Here is a 16,185-nt window from a genome sequence, read left to right as displayed (position 1 = left end):
AATAAAAATCAAAGTAACATATGGAATTGAAGATTCTACATTCTATACAAAATCAAAACAAATCCCACGTCATCCAAAAGCAAAACCAACTTTTAATGGTTTCATAAGTGATGTAATTTACTTAAGCCTTGGTCAAATACTTAGTATTAAATATTTAAAATTCTCAAAAATAACAACCTATTTGTGACATAGTTCGATTAAAAATATATATATTTACCCTAATTTTGGTTGAGAGATCAACACCGGCAAACTATCTTAAACATTTAATTAATTATAGTTGAAGTTAAAAGACACAACCTAACATTGAACTAATTTCATACCGGATGTGAATGTGATGTGAATTGTAACACCGGAAGTCCAACATTCATCGAGTTCGTTCATTGGTTCATTCCTAGATGTCACTACATGTACCGAGGCAGGAATAAAATGGACGCCTCTGTTCGTGGTGGAGGGCTTTTTAAAAATTTGTCAGCGTGTTTTTCTTCTAGTGTAGACGAAGAATTTAAACAATTATGGGGTAAGTATTTACCAACTTTATATTGTTAAAATAAAACAATTATCAAATTAAGAACAAGGAATTATCATAATTACAGTCAACAACGGTGGTAGCTTTGGTAGCGCTGAAAATGCGCAGTTTTTATTTAGTTCTGACCCAGATAGTGACGATACTGCTATGTAGGTTAAACTACTGTATGAGTTAATTAATTTAATTAAAGCTAACCTATACATTTAACTAATATCTTAGGCTTTCTAGAAGTATCATTTACTTTAGAAATCACTCAACTATATTTCACCCTCAGTACATTAAAGTTTGCCTAGCCCTTGGAAATATGAGAAAAGTTTCATTGGGACCCTTTGAAATCAAAGTTCACAAATGTCTGTGACAGTGCATTAATTACAATCGTCTTGAAACTTTGTTAAAATGTAAATTGTAAAGCAAACAATCAGCTTCCATATAATAATTTTCAAGTTTTTTTTACTACACAATAAAATCTATTCTTCTAGTGTATTCAAAATAATACTATAGATTTTTAAACAATGTTAAGTTCATTTCCTAAAATTTGGAGCTTTCGGAACCAAATCACGAGCAAGGTGTGGTTAAAAAAATAATAAAGATACTTCGACAAAAATCGACGCAATCCTGAAATGTAAAAATATAAGGTTGATGTCACTGCTTTAATAAAAAAATATCAATCCGCATAATCGTTGGTGCACGAAGTTATGCTGTTATATGTTGAAAATTGTGGCCATTTTGGAAAATGGCGGAGCAAATAGTCGCCTGTTATTTGTGGTTTCTTATAGTTTAAATATTTATATCGTCATGAATTATTCCTTTAACAACTGAGATTAACAAAATGTGAAATAGTGGGCGCGTTCCCGCAGGTTTAAAATGGATTTGGGCGGAGGTGCGGGTCGCTATGGGCTAGAAAACACTAAAAAGTTTAATATAAAACCGAAAGTTATTGCCCAGTAAAATTGTCTTTCCGGGGGCGCTGATAATCGTGAGATTTTGTAATATAAACTTCAATCTTGGCTTATTTACAGTTAGATTTGAAGTGTACTCTAAATTTAACCCGAATCAGGGTTCATTTCTTGGGTGTTTTCTATCACGAGTTGCTAATATAGGAAGTACACCCACTGGGTCACCTGAATTGCGAGGGGCTGTTAACTTGCCTTAATCGCTGTACTCTCTGTAATAATAATGCATATTTGTACTCGGTATATTTGCTTTGTACTCATTTTGCTATCTCTGTATTCGGTTTGAAATAATTTTGCAGCCTCTGTCTTCGTTCTGAAATAATTTTGCAGCCTCTGTACTCGCTCTGTAACAATTTTTCAGCCTCTCTACTCGCTCTGTAACAATTTTTCAGCCTCTCTACTAGCTCTGTAACAATTTTTCAGCCTCTCTACTTGATCTGTATCAATTTTTCAGCCTCTCTTCTAGCTCTGTAACAATTATTCAGCCTCTGTACTAGCTTTGCTCCCTACGTAATCATAGCAATCAACCTAATTACGTAATCGGTATAACAATTTTGCAGCCTCTGTACTCGCTCTGTAACAGCTTTTCAGCCTCTGTACTCGCTCAGTAACAATTTTGCAGCCTCTGTACTCACTCTGTAACAATTTTTCAGCCTCTGTACTCACTCTGTAACAATTGTTCAGCCTATCTACTCGCTCTGTAACAATTTGGACTCCGTACTCGCTTTGCTCCCTACGTAATCATAGCAATCACCCTAATTATGTAATCGGAACACGGATAAAACAAATGAAGTGATCAGCCCCTCGAGTAATACATATAAAATATTTAGGCCTAGTTCATTCATTTTGGGTATCTTTCTCCTTTGCTTTCACGTATCTTTTTAAAACTGAGAGTGGAATTGTAATAATAACGACTAGTTTTGTTATGAATCTGGCACATCCCTTTCAATAAAGGTTAAAGGAATACTTAAACTTACTAATGATTGTTAATTAAATACATTAAACCAATATACCATCAAAATTCCACAAAGGTTTTACGTATTCATATGTCCTTATGATTTCTAAAGTACCGAACTTTTTTAAAGTTTCATCAAACAAGTAAAAATTATGATTAAGAACGACAGCGTTTAAGTATGGCTCTAATATTATTAAAAGAAAAAATACCCGTAGTAATTTATCCTTTAGAATTTCGCAAGATGATTAATAAGAATCAAGAAATATTTTATATAATGTTCGACCATCTATGATTATAAGAATAAAATAACAATAATATCTCCACGTAAGGAATACAATAGAGAAATATCCTTGGATAATTAGGTAAGCTACCAAAAACTGGCGTTATAACAACTAACCTTTTTAATTTGGGTCCGTATTTTTTTTTTAATTTGACCTTGCGGGATTAATACTCCTTTCAATTAAATTAATTTAAACTATCCCCTTCTCTCTCCAGTTGCAGCGCTGAGATTTAAACCGTTTAACCGTTTATGAATTAACTCAATTATTGAATGAATTTTGATGTGATGTTACTAAAGAATAGTGAACTTTAGAGCGTGGAAATCGATGTGGTCGAAGAAGTAGCTAATAGTCAAATAAATTGGTTATAATTATACAAATGGTCAGATAAATTGGTTATAAATGTAGGAATGGTCAGATATTGGTTATTAATGTAGGAATGGTCAGATATATTGATTTTAAATGTTAGAATGGTCAGTTAAATTGGTCATAAATGTACGAATGATTCAGTTAAATTGGTCATAAATGTAGGAATGGTCAGATATATTGATTTTAAATGTTCGAATGGTCAGTTAAATTGGTCATAAATGTACGAATGATTCAGTTAAATTGATCAAATGTAGGAATGGTCAGTTAAATTGATCAAATGTAGGAATGGTCAGATAAATTGGTTCTAAATGTACAAATGGTCAGATAAATTGGTCATAAATGTAGGAATGGTCAGATAAATTGGTTCTAAATGAACGAATGGTCAGATAAATTGGTCATAAATGTAAGAATGGTCAGTTAAATTGGTCATAAATGTAAGATTGGACAGATTAATTGGTTATGAATAAATGTACGAATGATCAGATATATTTGTCATGAATAAATGTACGAATGGTCCGGTAAAGTTGTAAATGGTTGTAATGGTTGTAATCAATGGTCATAAATGGTTTAGTGGGCAGGAAAGTTAGCAAATTTGTTCTATTAAGTCGAGAAAATTAGGCATAGACAGTCCCGAAAATTGGTCCTAAGTGGTTAGGAAAACTAATCATAAATGGTGAGAAAATTCGTCCTTAGTAATTCAGGATTACCAGGAAAAAGTCATGGAATTTGACTTTCGGCCATAAATTGGATCGCAGCCAATCTTAATTAAAATGCAAGAATGAATATATCCAACGACCAGCCAGATCGCCTCTCTTAAATCATTTAGCTTTGCAAATCGCATATAGTTTATTTGTTGAAATGGCTTTGATAACATCGCAACAGAAACCCTTTAAAACTTTCTCTTAAGAAATTTTTCAATTCCTGAATTATCCCAATCATTTCGATAAATGAAAAACACTGTAAGGGCTGGTATCTGTGTTATGAAAGACACTTATTGTTGACGTATTTAGGGAGGACAGAGGGTGAGGGGATGAAAAAAAATATCCCATTGTCTTTTATTTTTTTAAATTATTTTCATCTCGTTATCGAAATTGAAATAGTCGATTAAGATTAAATCAATTTCGTTTATTATAACTGACCCTCGAAAAAAATTGTTCTATCCCACCTTTTCTCGTCTTTACCCCATAGCATCATGATCATCCCACGATATGTCTTGTAGATTAGAAGATGATCGTCCGATTTTTTTTTTGTGACTCATTGTTCTTGTCAACCCACGGGACAAGGCTCGTATCGTGCCCAACCCTTTCCAAACTTCAAACAACGAAGTTTTCTGCGTGATAACAATTCAATTCCATCCGCCCTTTCGAGTTTTGAAGCGTTCTGAGCCAAAGTTTCCAAGCATCCGGCCTAATCCCGTGTGGATGCTACGTGCTGGAACTTAAAAACAATAAGCCGCTTTAGTGGAGATAGTAACAGTGTTAGGGCAAATTTTTCTATGCAAATAAATGCTTTCTGAAATCCTGAGATTACTATAGTAAGAGTGATGGGCCCGATTTTTCTGTTGTTATTGACCACGTATGTTGTAAATGCTTTCTTTAATTACAGTTATGTCTGCATTTCAAGGCTGATCAATATTATGGATATTTTCAATGGCACAATATTGATTTTCTTGGCATTCCAAGCTTCACTAAAATATTTAGATGTATTTTTATATATATTTTTGGACTAATAGTTACCAAAAGTGCATAGATTAAAAAAAAGTACACTTCATTAACAATTCCCTGCCTTTGGCTGTAGACGACAAGTAAAAGAAGAAGCAAACTACCCTCCTCTCAACCCCTACAGGAATTAACCAATCAGGAAAGAGCTTCTTGAAGTCATAGGTTTATGGAAAATTGTACATGATGCTGGCGAACCAAACGGTACTTTTTGGTACTAGAGCTAGCTAGCATCTGCTACTTTATGAGCCTATTCAAGGCTTGCTCCCTGTGCCACGGTCGGGAAGGTAATCATACGCAGAGGGGGGTCGACACTATTCTGGGATAAAGGCGGCTGGGATTCTCATATTACACGGCACCAGCAAGTTTCAAAGAAGTGTACTTTTTGTTTCTATTCTATATACTTTTGTAATTATCATTTTGTGTTTTTGACTGGTGAACTTCAAAATACATCTCCCTTAATTTATGGCAGGCTTTAAGAAACACCCAGTATATATACTCTTAATTTTTGCACTAAACATTATAATGCAAGGAATAGGAACGACAGACCGAATGGAATTACGTAAACCATAAGACCTAAAGTATTTTTAGAGTTACAGTAAGTAAGCCTCCGTGCAAGAAACCTACGCGATCCCAATGACACGGCCGGGTCTTCGAGAATATTAATTGAAAAAGCAAGGTCGTATCGTATCATTATTTTCTCACAGTATTTCGGGCTTAGTACCATTATCTTAAACTATTATGGCCGCCGGCAATAAGGATCCGAATTTTAGAAATAAAGGGGTAGGACTTAATAGACCCTGATAATTTCGTGGGCCACGGCCGCGACTCTCTAGCAATACTACGACTGACCATGAACGCTGGATCTCTAAAAGGGACCGGAAAACGCCCGCCTTCCACTGTACAAACCGATTCCTCTCTAGCATAGCATTGGGGGAAGGAATGGGGGCTGTCAATTTGGGAACACTCAAGGCCATTCGGTCTTTTGTGCTTCTTCAAAAACCTATTGAAAAAAATTTAAACGAGCTTGGCCGTACCCGTTTTTTTTATTTATTTTTTTACAAAGCAAACGTGCTATAGAGAAAAATCTATTCCGTTTACCAGTCCCTTTAGAGATTCAGCGTTCATGGACTGACCATGTGACGTAAAGCGAATTTTGGCTTCTGTGGTGCCCCTAATACTCTGCCTAACTTCTACACACCAATTTTACCTTTCCAAGGGTAGGAATAGAGCTCGGCATTATCTATCCATTATCCACGTTATTTTATCTTTATCCATACTCGAAAATTATCCACAGAACTTACATGTTAAATCGTATTATAATCCACAAATTTGTTTAAAAATAATCGGTTATCCACCAAGTTGTGGATAATGGATAGAAAATGCCGAGCTCTATGTAGGAACCAATCGGAACTCGCCCATAAGAGCGGAGCTAAAACTATCAGGTTAGGGTTCGGTTAGGTTAGGTTATGCTACAATAGAGTAATGGCAGTACTACGTATGCAAACGTCATACCCTTCTATCTCTTAGCTCAGTGTCATCCCCCTACCTAGAGCGCACAGTATCCCCTTTTACAAGAACGCGCCCAGATGGAGGGATACACAGTCTACGCCCCTCTCTACCGCCACTAGTCTATTCTAGGAGAGCGGTACTAGGAGAGCGGTAGCTCTCTTAGATAAGACTTCATACTGACTTTAATGTATAAGGATGGTTTTTTGATTGGATATAACTTTCTTTGTATTGTATAAACTGTTTTGAAAAAATTCCACAGAACTACAATTAGGACCCTGAATATGTGGTTAAAATTTCAAAAAGATTCATTTAATAGTTTATTTTATAAAAAATAAAGTTGCTAAGGGTGGTTTTCATTTCGATAAAAATTTTACGACATTTTGATGAAAAACATGAAATTTTTCCATAGAAATAACATGGGAAAATATTTTACAAATAACCATTTTCTGGAAGCCGTAATGCAATAACTATTCGTTTGTTTTTCTTGAAAACGGTTTTAAACGAAAGCCTGGTATTTAGATTTTCCGCTTTCCAATTTTCATTAATTAGATTTAAGTTTAAGTATGTATAATTTCGTATTTTCAAAACCATTCCAATCTGCGATATTTTAGCATGGATAAGAGCCATTTTATGATGTTAGCACGGTTAAGGCTATTTGGTCCAATTTTCGTAGTGGTTAAAAAACAAGAGAACCTAAGCTTGTGTTAGCTAACAAGTTAAGTTGGAAAAGGACCCCACACATAAATATATTAAGTTAGAGACAGTAACAATAAAGGTGATTTAACAAGATTACCTACGACTGGTAATTAAGCTAGATTACCGACGACTGGTAATTAAGCTAGATTACCGACGACTGGTAATTAAGCTAGATTACCGACGACTGGTAATTAAGCTAGATTACCGACGACTGGTAATTAAGCTATATTACCGACGACTGGTAATTAAGCCAGATTACAGATGACTGGTAATTAAGCTAGATTACCGAAGACTGGTAATTAAGCTAGATTACCGAAGACTGGTAATTAAGCCAGATTACAGATGACTGGTAATTAAGCTATATTACCGACGACTGGTAATTAAGCTATATTACCGACGACTGGTAATTAAGCCAGATTACAGATGACTGGTAATTGAACTTGATAAGTATATGACATGTTTTGGTGCTCAGGTGTACGGAATATTTTTGTGGTATAACTACAGCTCCCTCTGTATTTGCATGTGAAAATGACGGGAAAGCAATTTGAGTCAAGTCAAGCAGTCAGGAATGACAGTTTTATAATAGATGGTTGGTTAGTTCAAACGCGTTAACTAATGTATGCACAATGCCCTAATACTTTTACTCTCCTAAGGTTTCTGAACAATTTGAATTAATATTAAGACTGAAGTAACAGATATTAATAAAAAAAACTGTCATTGTAGATAAAGACGGGAAAGTAAAAGATAAGTGTAGAAAATGAATTGCCTGAAGTAACAGGTATTAAAATTTTCACTTTTGAAGACATGATCATAAAACATCATCCTGGCGATTTTGGATACGTTTTTCGAATTGTTCCAAGCGCTTTTCCAAACGTTTGAGCTTTTCTTCTTTCAAACGAGTTCCATTTTTGCCACCAGACTCCTCGGAACTTTCATTACCACTTAAATTGTCTGAAGTTTCTTCAGGTTTTGGCGTAGTACTTGCTAAAGGTCCTGGATCGTCATTTGCGCCTTTAATTACTTTAACTTCGTCATCAGCTCTGGTAGTAGATGGTTTCAAAAGAAACAAGAGATACAGGGAAATTGTCGCTAACCCTAACTTCACCGTTGAATTCATGCTCTTGCTTTTTCTGTACTTAGAAGGTGTATCACGTATATTGGTTTAATGGCTGAATTACTGTTTATTCATATTGTCACGTATATTTTATCATACGTTTATTAGGATAAGTTTGCATTCTGTATAATGGCTTTGGACCGTTTCAGAGATGAAATTTTAATCTAAATATATTAGCTGTCTGGTTTAGAGTGGTTTGATTGAGTTCTTCTATAGACTGGTAATGCAGTGAACCCCTAGCCTTAAGAACGTCCTATTCTGGGCCAGTAACATTTTAGTTTCATGATTAACCACTATTTAAGTATCGTTACACTGAATTTGAAAGTTGTAAAAAAATTTAAACAATATCACGAAGATATTTCATAGAGGTGGTCTCCAAGTCTATTTAGTGTTTATCGTCTACATAGATACAGGAAAATTGTCGCTAACTTTACCGTTGAATTCATACTCTCTTTTTTTTAGTACTTAGTAGGTGTATTCACGTATAGAGGTTTAATCGCTGAATATTCTATGAGAGCGGTAGCTCTCTTAGATAAGACTTCATACTGCTCTTAATGTATAAGGAGGGTTTTTTGTTTGGATGTAGTTTTTTTTGTATTGTACTAATTGGTTCGAAGAAAATCCACTGAACTACAATTCGGACCCTTAATATGTGGTTAAAATTTCAAAGAGATCCATTAATTAGTTTATTTTATAAAAAATAAAGTTGCTAAGGGTGGTCTTCATTTCCATAAAATTAATCACAGATTTTGACGAAAAACTGGAAATTTCCCATAGAAATAACATGGGAAATTTTCCAAAGTTACAAATTTTGTCCATACCCTTACAAAAATAACCATACGTCAGATAGATTTGAAAACGGTCTTAAATGAAAGCCCCATATCCATAGTTGGCGCCTATTTTTTTTCATCAAGAAAATTTAAGTTTAAGTACTGTTTTTCATAGTTTTAATTACTTGCTCCGACTTACGTGGTTTACCCTGAAACTATGGAACCTGCGACTTTTTAGCATGAGTTATGTAGTGTATGAAGCGAGTTTGGTCGTTTTACCGCGGTTATAGTCAAATTCTTAGAACAAATAGCTAGCTTAATGGACTTTTATCTTTTCTCTGCTTAGGTTAAAGCTACTTAACTTGATTACCTTGTGGGTGCTTGTAGGTACTTGTGGGTACTTGTGGGTGCATGTAGGTACTTGTGGGTGCTTGTGGGTGCATGTAGGTACTTGTGGGTGCTTGTGGGTGCTTATCGGTACTTGTTGGTGCTTATGGGTACTTGTAGGTGCTTATGGGTACTTGTAGGTACTTGTGGGTACTTGTGAGTGCTTGTAGGTACTTGTGAGTGCATGTAGGTACTTGTGAGTGCTTGTGGGTGCTTGTAGGTACTTGTGGGTGCTTGTGGGTGCTTATCGGTACTTGTTGGTGCTTATGGGTACTTGTAGGTGCTTATGGGTACTTGTAGGTACTTGTGGGTACTTGTGAGTGCTTGTAGGTACTTGTGAGTGCATGTAGGTACTTGTGAGTGCTTGTGGGTGCTTGTAGGTACTTATGGGTACTTGTGGGTCTTGTAGGTACTTGTGGGTGCTTGTAGGTACTTGTGGGTGCTTGTAGGTGCGTGTGGGTGCTTGTAGGTGCGTGTGGGTGCTTGTAGGTACTTGTGGGTCTTGTAGGTACTTGTGGGTGCTTGTAGGTACTTGTGGGTGCTTGTAGGTACTTGTGGGTGCTTGTAGGTGCGTGTGGGTGCTTGTAGGTGCGTGTGGGTGCTTGTAGGTGCGTGTGGGTGCTTGTAGGTACTTGTGGGTCTTGTAGGTACTTGTGGGTGCTTGTAGGTACTTGTGGGTGCTTGTAGGTACTTGTGGGTGCTTGTAGGTGCGTGTGGGTGCTTGTAGGTGCGTGTGGGTGCTTGTAGGTGCGTGTGGGTGCTTGTAGGTACTTGTGGGTACTAGTAGGTACTTGTGGGTACTAGTAGGTACTTGTGGTTACTATTAGGTACTTGTGGTTACTATTAGGTGCCTGTAGGTACTTGTGGGTGCTTGTAGGTACTTGTGGGTACTTGTAGGTACTTGTGGGTACTTTTGGGTAGATGCTTTGCCCGGGTGCTTGTAGGTTTTTGTAGGTGGAATTTTTAGGGGGGCGCCTCGCGTTTCAATAAATGATTGTAAAAAATGTATTATTCTAATTACAATAAGAATACAAACTTTTATTGATTTACGTTTTTTTAAGTATCATTATAAATAAATGTCTGATTGAGCTAAAGTTATGGTCCCCTTTATATATGTTTCTGCTTAGTGCAGATTTTGAAAATGTAAAACAGTTTCTTAACATTCTTAATTAAAATGAAGACTGAAGGAACAGATATTAATCAAAAATGTCTTGATTAGAATCAAGACCTAAAAAGTATCGATAAGACTGAGGTTATCACTTGTCTGAATGATCAGATATTAATTTTTCTTTTTAATTGAAACTTAAATGCATGCTTAAGAAAAAACAACGTTCCATTACCGTTTTCCGTTGAAATAAATTATTTTACTGGTAATCAATTTCAAAAATTTACTTATCTCGGCTTTTCGACCACTTGTGCACTAAGCGCTGGGAGCCCTGGAATTAGAGAGCTGCAGAGGACAAAATATCTGTGTCCAATCCGTTTCAATTCCGTAGCCATAAGATATTTTTTTCCTTTTTCCGTTCCGTTTCCAAAACTCCTTCATTAGCTATTCCGTTTCCGTTCCGTTTCCACACACCTTCTTTCATTAGCTCTTCCGTTTCCGTTCCGTTTCCACAAATCCTTCATTACCTCTTCCGTTTCCGTTCCGTTTCCACAATTCCTTCATTACCTCTTCCGTTTCCGTTCCGTTTCCATAAAATCGTTCATTAGCTTTTCCGTTTCCGTTCCGTTTCCACAAAATCGTTCATTAGCTTTTCCGTTTCCGTTCCGTTTCCACAACTCCTTCATTAGCTTTTCCGTTTCCGTTCCGTTTCCACAAAATCGTTCATTAGCTTTTCCGTTTCCGATCCGTTTCCGTTATATAGATCTTTCTTCCTTCCGATTCCGTTTTAAGCCGGCGGAACGGAACGGACTCCGCGGAAAACGGAAAAAATTCCGTTCCGTGCAGCTCTCTAAAGAGAATTACTTTAAGAATGAAAGTTATTATTAATTGTTTGAAAAAAAATAAAAAAATAGGAGAAAAGTGGAATACTTCAATTTCCTAACGATGAATTAGTGAAAACTGAACCCGTTGGAAATGATTCTGGAATTAATGGCCAGGAGTTATCCCTTCCAATTGTGATGCACAGTGTCCAAGGCAACCCGTGTAAAGAAAATGTTAGTCAAGAATCACCTGTTTCTGAGGTTGGCAATACAAACACCGAAACTACCTTGAAAAAAACTGAAAATATGGGGTTTATAACGCGAATTACGAATCTACGTGTCCCTAAACCGAACTACAGTGACAGTTTGCCTCTATGTGCGCCTTCACCTAAAATTAAGGTCGAGAACCAATTCGAAATGACTCCTGACACGAAGACGGAAAGCGATTCGCCACGAGAACCTCTTGAAAACAATATTAGTACCCTTAACGACTCTCTTCTTAAATCGCAAAGTGTCTCGACAGAAGGGGACACTGAGGATAATTCAATTCCATCGAAGAAATTTCGTCTTCCTGAATTGAATGTTGAATCCGAAAAACATTTGGATGCAAATGTCGAAGGCGATTCACTAAAAAGAGTCCTAGAAAACGAACTTGATGAAAACCAATCGGAAATCGACGTGACAGGTGCAAAGAAAAGTGATATATTGAGTGTGCCAATGTTTGTTCCTGAAGTAGAACGCAACCCAATTGAACTATCAGAATTGACCTCCGTCTCTATGGAAAGCGATTTACCCGAAGTTCCAATTGCAGTTCAACGTAATAGTTCGGAGTCCAACACGGAGTCATTTGAAGAAGTCGCTCCAAATATTCCAGAAGGTAAAACCTCATCGCCTCGTTCGGAAATTGCAGGTAAGTCATTTTAAGCTTTTATCGGAGCCTCCGGGATGAACTAGGCCCATGCATGTCAAATTTTATGTGGGGAAATATCCAGTTTGTTAGGAAAAATATTTTCACAATAGATGGCGCTTATTTTTCCGTTGTGACAGGGGTCTTCCTTAAATTGTCGTTGATATTTTAGGGGTCAGTCATAAAATTTTTATGATAGAGAAAAGTTTCATCCTAAAATTAACGTAAATGTTTTTGGGGCTATTCACTTTTTACTGAATCTTTCGGTTAGATTGTATTGATGACAACAAAATAAATTATTTCAATTTAAATAATTCAGTAAGAGTTGTAAAAACGTATACTTACAATCCGCGAGCTTGGCCCAAATACTTAAGCAGTCGACAGGGTCACGGGGTTGAACTTTGTTTACTTTACGGTAATATAAGCGCCCCCAAGCGGGAAAACACGGCGAACTAAATTGGTTAAAAAAATATTCTCGCTTCGCCACACGCATGGGCCTAGTTCATCCCGGAGGCTCCGGTGGGTGCCAGAACGAAAGAAAATGGTAGCTTGTCTGCACGCAGCATCGGCTAGCATTTGATTCTCCGAACATCCGTTGAATTTGAAAATACATCAAGGTTTCTCTTGCAATTCAATTAATGTTCATCCCCTTTTTACCTCTCCGTTTGACGATGTCGTCACGGAGAGGTATTACACTGGACGTGTCTGTCACCGCGTTCACGCATTCGCAATTGCGGGTTTTCTTATTATTTATTGTGAATCAATGGCCTTATATACCCTAAATTTCCAAAAATTGTTAAAGAGGCATACGCTTGAATTCAAACGTCAACAATAGCTATGTTTAAAACGATTTTAGGAATAACGTTTCTTAGAATGACTAAACTAAACTAATATTAAGCTAAATTACTGACGATAAAAATAATCAATATAAATTATATTTAATTAAGAACGTCTCGACTCGTAGAGGTCTATTTTGGTTTCCCAACATGTTGTTTGTAAGGTCGTTTACTCATACTTTAAAAAAACAATGAGTTTTCGTGTGCGCTTGAATGTATGTGTCGTTTTTATATTTCATTAATAAATTTCTGCAGGGAAATTCAGGAAGAAACGGTCAACTCGGATCAAATATTCTGCTGAATATAAAAGGGGTCCGCATCGTCACATTAAGAAGGGTAACGAAGAAAAACGCTTCAAATGTGATCGGTGTGACTATGCAGGTACGCGGAAGGTTCATTTGATCGAACACCAACGCATTCACAGTGGTGAAAAACCCTTCAAATGTGATCAGTGTGACTATGCAAGTACGTGGAAGAATTCTTTGAAAAGACATCAACTCATTCACAGTGGTGAAAAACCCTTCAAATGTGATCAGTGTGACTATGCAAGCACTCAGAAGAATAATTTGATCGCACATCAACGCATTCACAATGTTGAAAAACCCTTCAAATGTGATCAGTGTGACTATGCAAGCAGGCAGAAGGGTGTTTTGATCGAGCATCAACGCATTCACAGAGGTGAAAAACCCTTCAAATGTGATCAGTGTGACTATGCAAGCAGGCATAATGGTAATTTGATCAAACATCAACGCATTCACAGAGGTGAAAAACCCTTCAAATGTGATCAGTGTGACTATGCAAGCACTCAGAAGAATAATTTGATCGCGCATCAACGCATTCACAATGTTGAAAAACCCTTCAAATGTGATCAGTGTGACTATGCAAGCAGGCAGAAGGGTGTTTTGATCGAGCATCAACGCATTCACAGAGGTGAAAAACCCTTCAAATGTGATCAGTGTGACTATGCAAGCAGGCATAAGGGTAATTTGGTCAAACATCAACGCATTCACAGAGGTGAAAAACCCTTCAAATGTGATCAGTGTGACTATGCAAGCACGCAGAAGAATAATTTGAGCAAACATCAATTTATTCACAGTGGTGAAAAACCCCACAAAATTTAATTAGTGCGAATATGCTAGTAATCGTATGAGTAATTTGATCATACAATGTTGAAAAACGCCTCAAGAGTGATCGGTGGGACTATGTATATGCAGACAGAAGTGTCATTTGATAGTACATAAAACGTAGAAGTCCCATGAATGAATAGATGGATTTACATTTTAAATGTATAGGACAATAACCATATTTCATTGGCTTGTGTAATGAATGGGCCGACACTGTGTATGTAACAATCCATTAAATTTCTCCATTATAAATTGTATTAACGGAAGCGCCGCTCATTTTCAGAGACAAGACTTTTGGGGCACTATACCCAGTTGTAACAACTCCATTTTCAGAAATAATTTTATATTAAATGTAATAAAATTCACAAAGACGATGCTAAAATAAGCGACCACCAATCCAGGCGCATAACCAATAAATTCGAGAGAGCATATGACTATGACATAAAAATGCGAGGTTAGGAGCGTGTGCAATGTTCAACGCGCAGCGAGATAAATTATTCGTGACGAAAACTTTATCATGCTTAATGATTAGTCTAGCTCCTCCCTCAAAGCTCTCCTAGATACGATAGAAAATGGTTACACAACGATTCCTATTTGCTTATGAATTCCTGTTTTGGCTAGAAAAAGTTATCAAATCGTTCTAATTTGATAAATTTCGTTCGTTTAAAAGTAGTTTTAAAAAGAGAAAGCCGAGAATCTAAGCTGTTTATTCCTTGAAATAGTTAAGGGTATTTCCATGATGTTACACCATCATGGGTAACGAAATTCTCAATGCCTAGGAGTGAGTTGAATTAATGAATAGTGTCACGAAACTGTTCGAGATTAGAATCCAATGTACCTTCCCTTCTCTTTCAAATCCTTTAGATTATAGGCTCACTTTTTTAAATAAATTTTTTATACAACATGTAGGGCCTATAGGACCTTTATTAATTTTTCAACCTACTCACTAATAACTCGAAAATACGTCGATGGAAATCTAATTATGTAAATGCAAGGTAGACCTAATAAGAAATTTACATTAGCTTCTTAATTGTTCAAAAAAAAAGAAAAGAAGAAAAATGTTTGAAACAGATAAATCATTTGGACTTCTAATGGTGTAGATACGTGACTTTTCCACAAAAAAATCATAATGCGAAAAAGAAAAGTAATATTTCTTATAACGTTATGAAACGACTTAAGGGTGTTTTAAATAAAGACGAAGTCAAAAGTCGTTGTGGTAAATTATAAAAGGTGAAGAAGTTCTAAATTAAATTCGTGACTACCAATTTTCAAGTAAGCAGCTGCTAGATTATTCTTATCTGTTAGTAATAAGAATCCCGTTATAATTACGACTTCAACTGTTACTGTATAATAACTGTTCTTCTCTATGGCGTGGTTTACGAATTCATCCGCGAAACCGTGTAGAAAGAATCAAAATTTAACACCGGACCCGTCAGAGAGGCACCAACTCTGAAAGTTCAAAGTCAATCACGATTTTTAATTTCGTATATATGTACGGTCAGAAAAGGAAATAAAATGGTCATTTTTCGCATAAAATGTTGAAAATCATTCGTATTTTCGGATGTGTTTACCGTTTTCGGGTGTCGGGTGATTGGGATTTCCGTTTGCAGATTGAGATGTGTCGGTCGATTGGGAATTCGATGAGATGCCAAAATTGGATGATCTAATGGACTGAATTCCAATTTTAATCGGTAATCTATTCGACGGACGAAAGGTTTAAGCCGTCTTTAATAAATTCTAACCTAACCTAACCGAATAGTTGTTTATTAGCCCGATTAGAAGACACCTTCTGAATAGTCACTAGATTTTTTGAAAATACTGTTATAAAAATTATGAATTTCAGATAGAAATAAAGGGATTTTTAAGACATTGTGTCGGGGGATTGGGATTATCTTTTATGGATAGCAAGGTGTCGGTTATTATGCTGGCATTCCAAGAATAGGTATCGGTTATTAGAGACTACCGTTGGAAGATCGTGAGGTGCCAGCGATTTGGAAATCGCCATAGTTTGATGTTTACTTGACGTGTATGGGTCTTCTTTCAACAGCTAACTCGAGGAGCCCCTCTAAGGCGCTATAGAGCTATCTCAGCTGTGACGTCAGTGCCTAGGTAAA

General features: G+C 36.4%; 2 protein-coding genes across 2 annotated transcripts; both read left to right on the top strand.

Moving 5' to 3' along the window:
- The first annotated feature begins 405 nt into the window (after window positions 1-405).
- Window positions 406-1,289, top strand: LOC149610604 (telomere repeats-binding bouquet formation protein 2-like). Its single transcript, XM_089859043.1, has 3 exons — window positions 406-517; window positions 594-675; window positions 746-1,289. Exons 1-3 carry the CDS (start codon window positions 406-408, stop codon window positions 882-884), a joined length of 333 nt encoding a protein of 110 aa, XP_089715169.1. The 3' UTR covers window positions 885-1,289.
- Window positions 1,290-10,948: 9,659 nt separating this feature from the next.
- LOC149610603 (uncharacterized) lies at window positions 10,949-15,900 on the top strand. The gene is made up of 2 exons (XM_089859588.1): window positions 10,949-12,114; window positions 13,203-15,900. The coding sequence occupies exons 1-2, from the start codon at window positions 11,403-11,405 to the stop codon at window positions 14,066-14,068; spliced, it is 1,578 nt and encodes a 525-aa protein (XP_089715714.1). The 5' UTR covers window positions 10,949-11,402; the 3' UTR covers window positions 14,069-15,900.
- The last annotated feature ends 285 nt before the right edge of the window (window positions 15,901-16,185 follow it).

This window comes from Phalangium opilio, unplaced genomic scaffold (assembly GCF_054372755.1).
Source record: "Phalangium opilio isolate 3A_F unplaced genomic scaffold, DU_Popi_V2 ptg000329l_1, whole genome shotgun sequence".
Classification (NCBI taxonomy): Eukaryota; Metazoa; Arthropoda; class Arachnida; order Opiliones; family Phalangiidae; genus Phalangium; species Phalangium opilio.
This window is presented reverse-complemented; position numbering and strand designations above follow the sequence as displayed.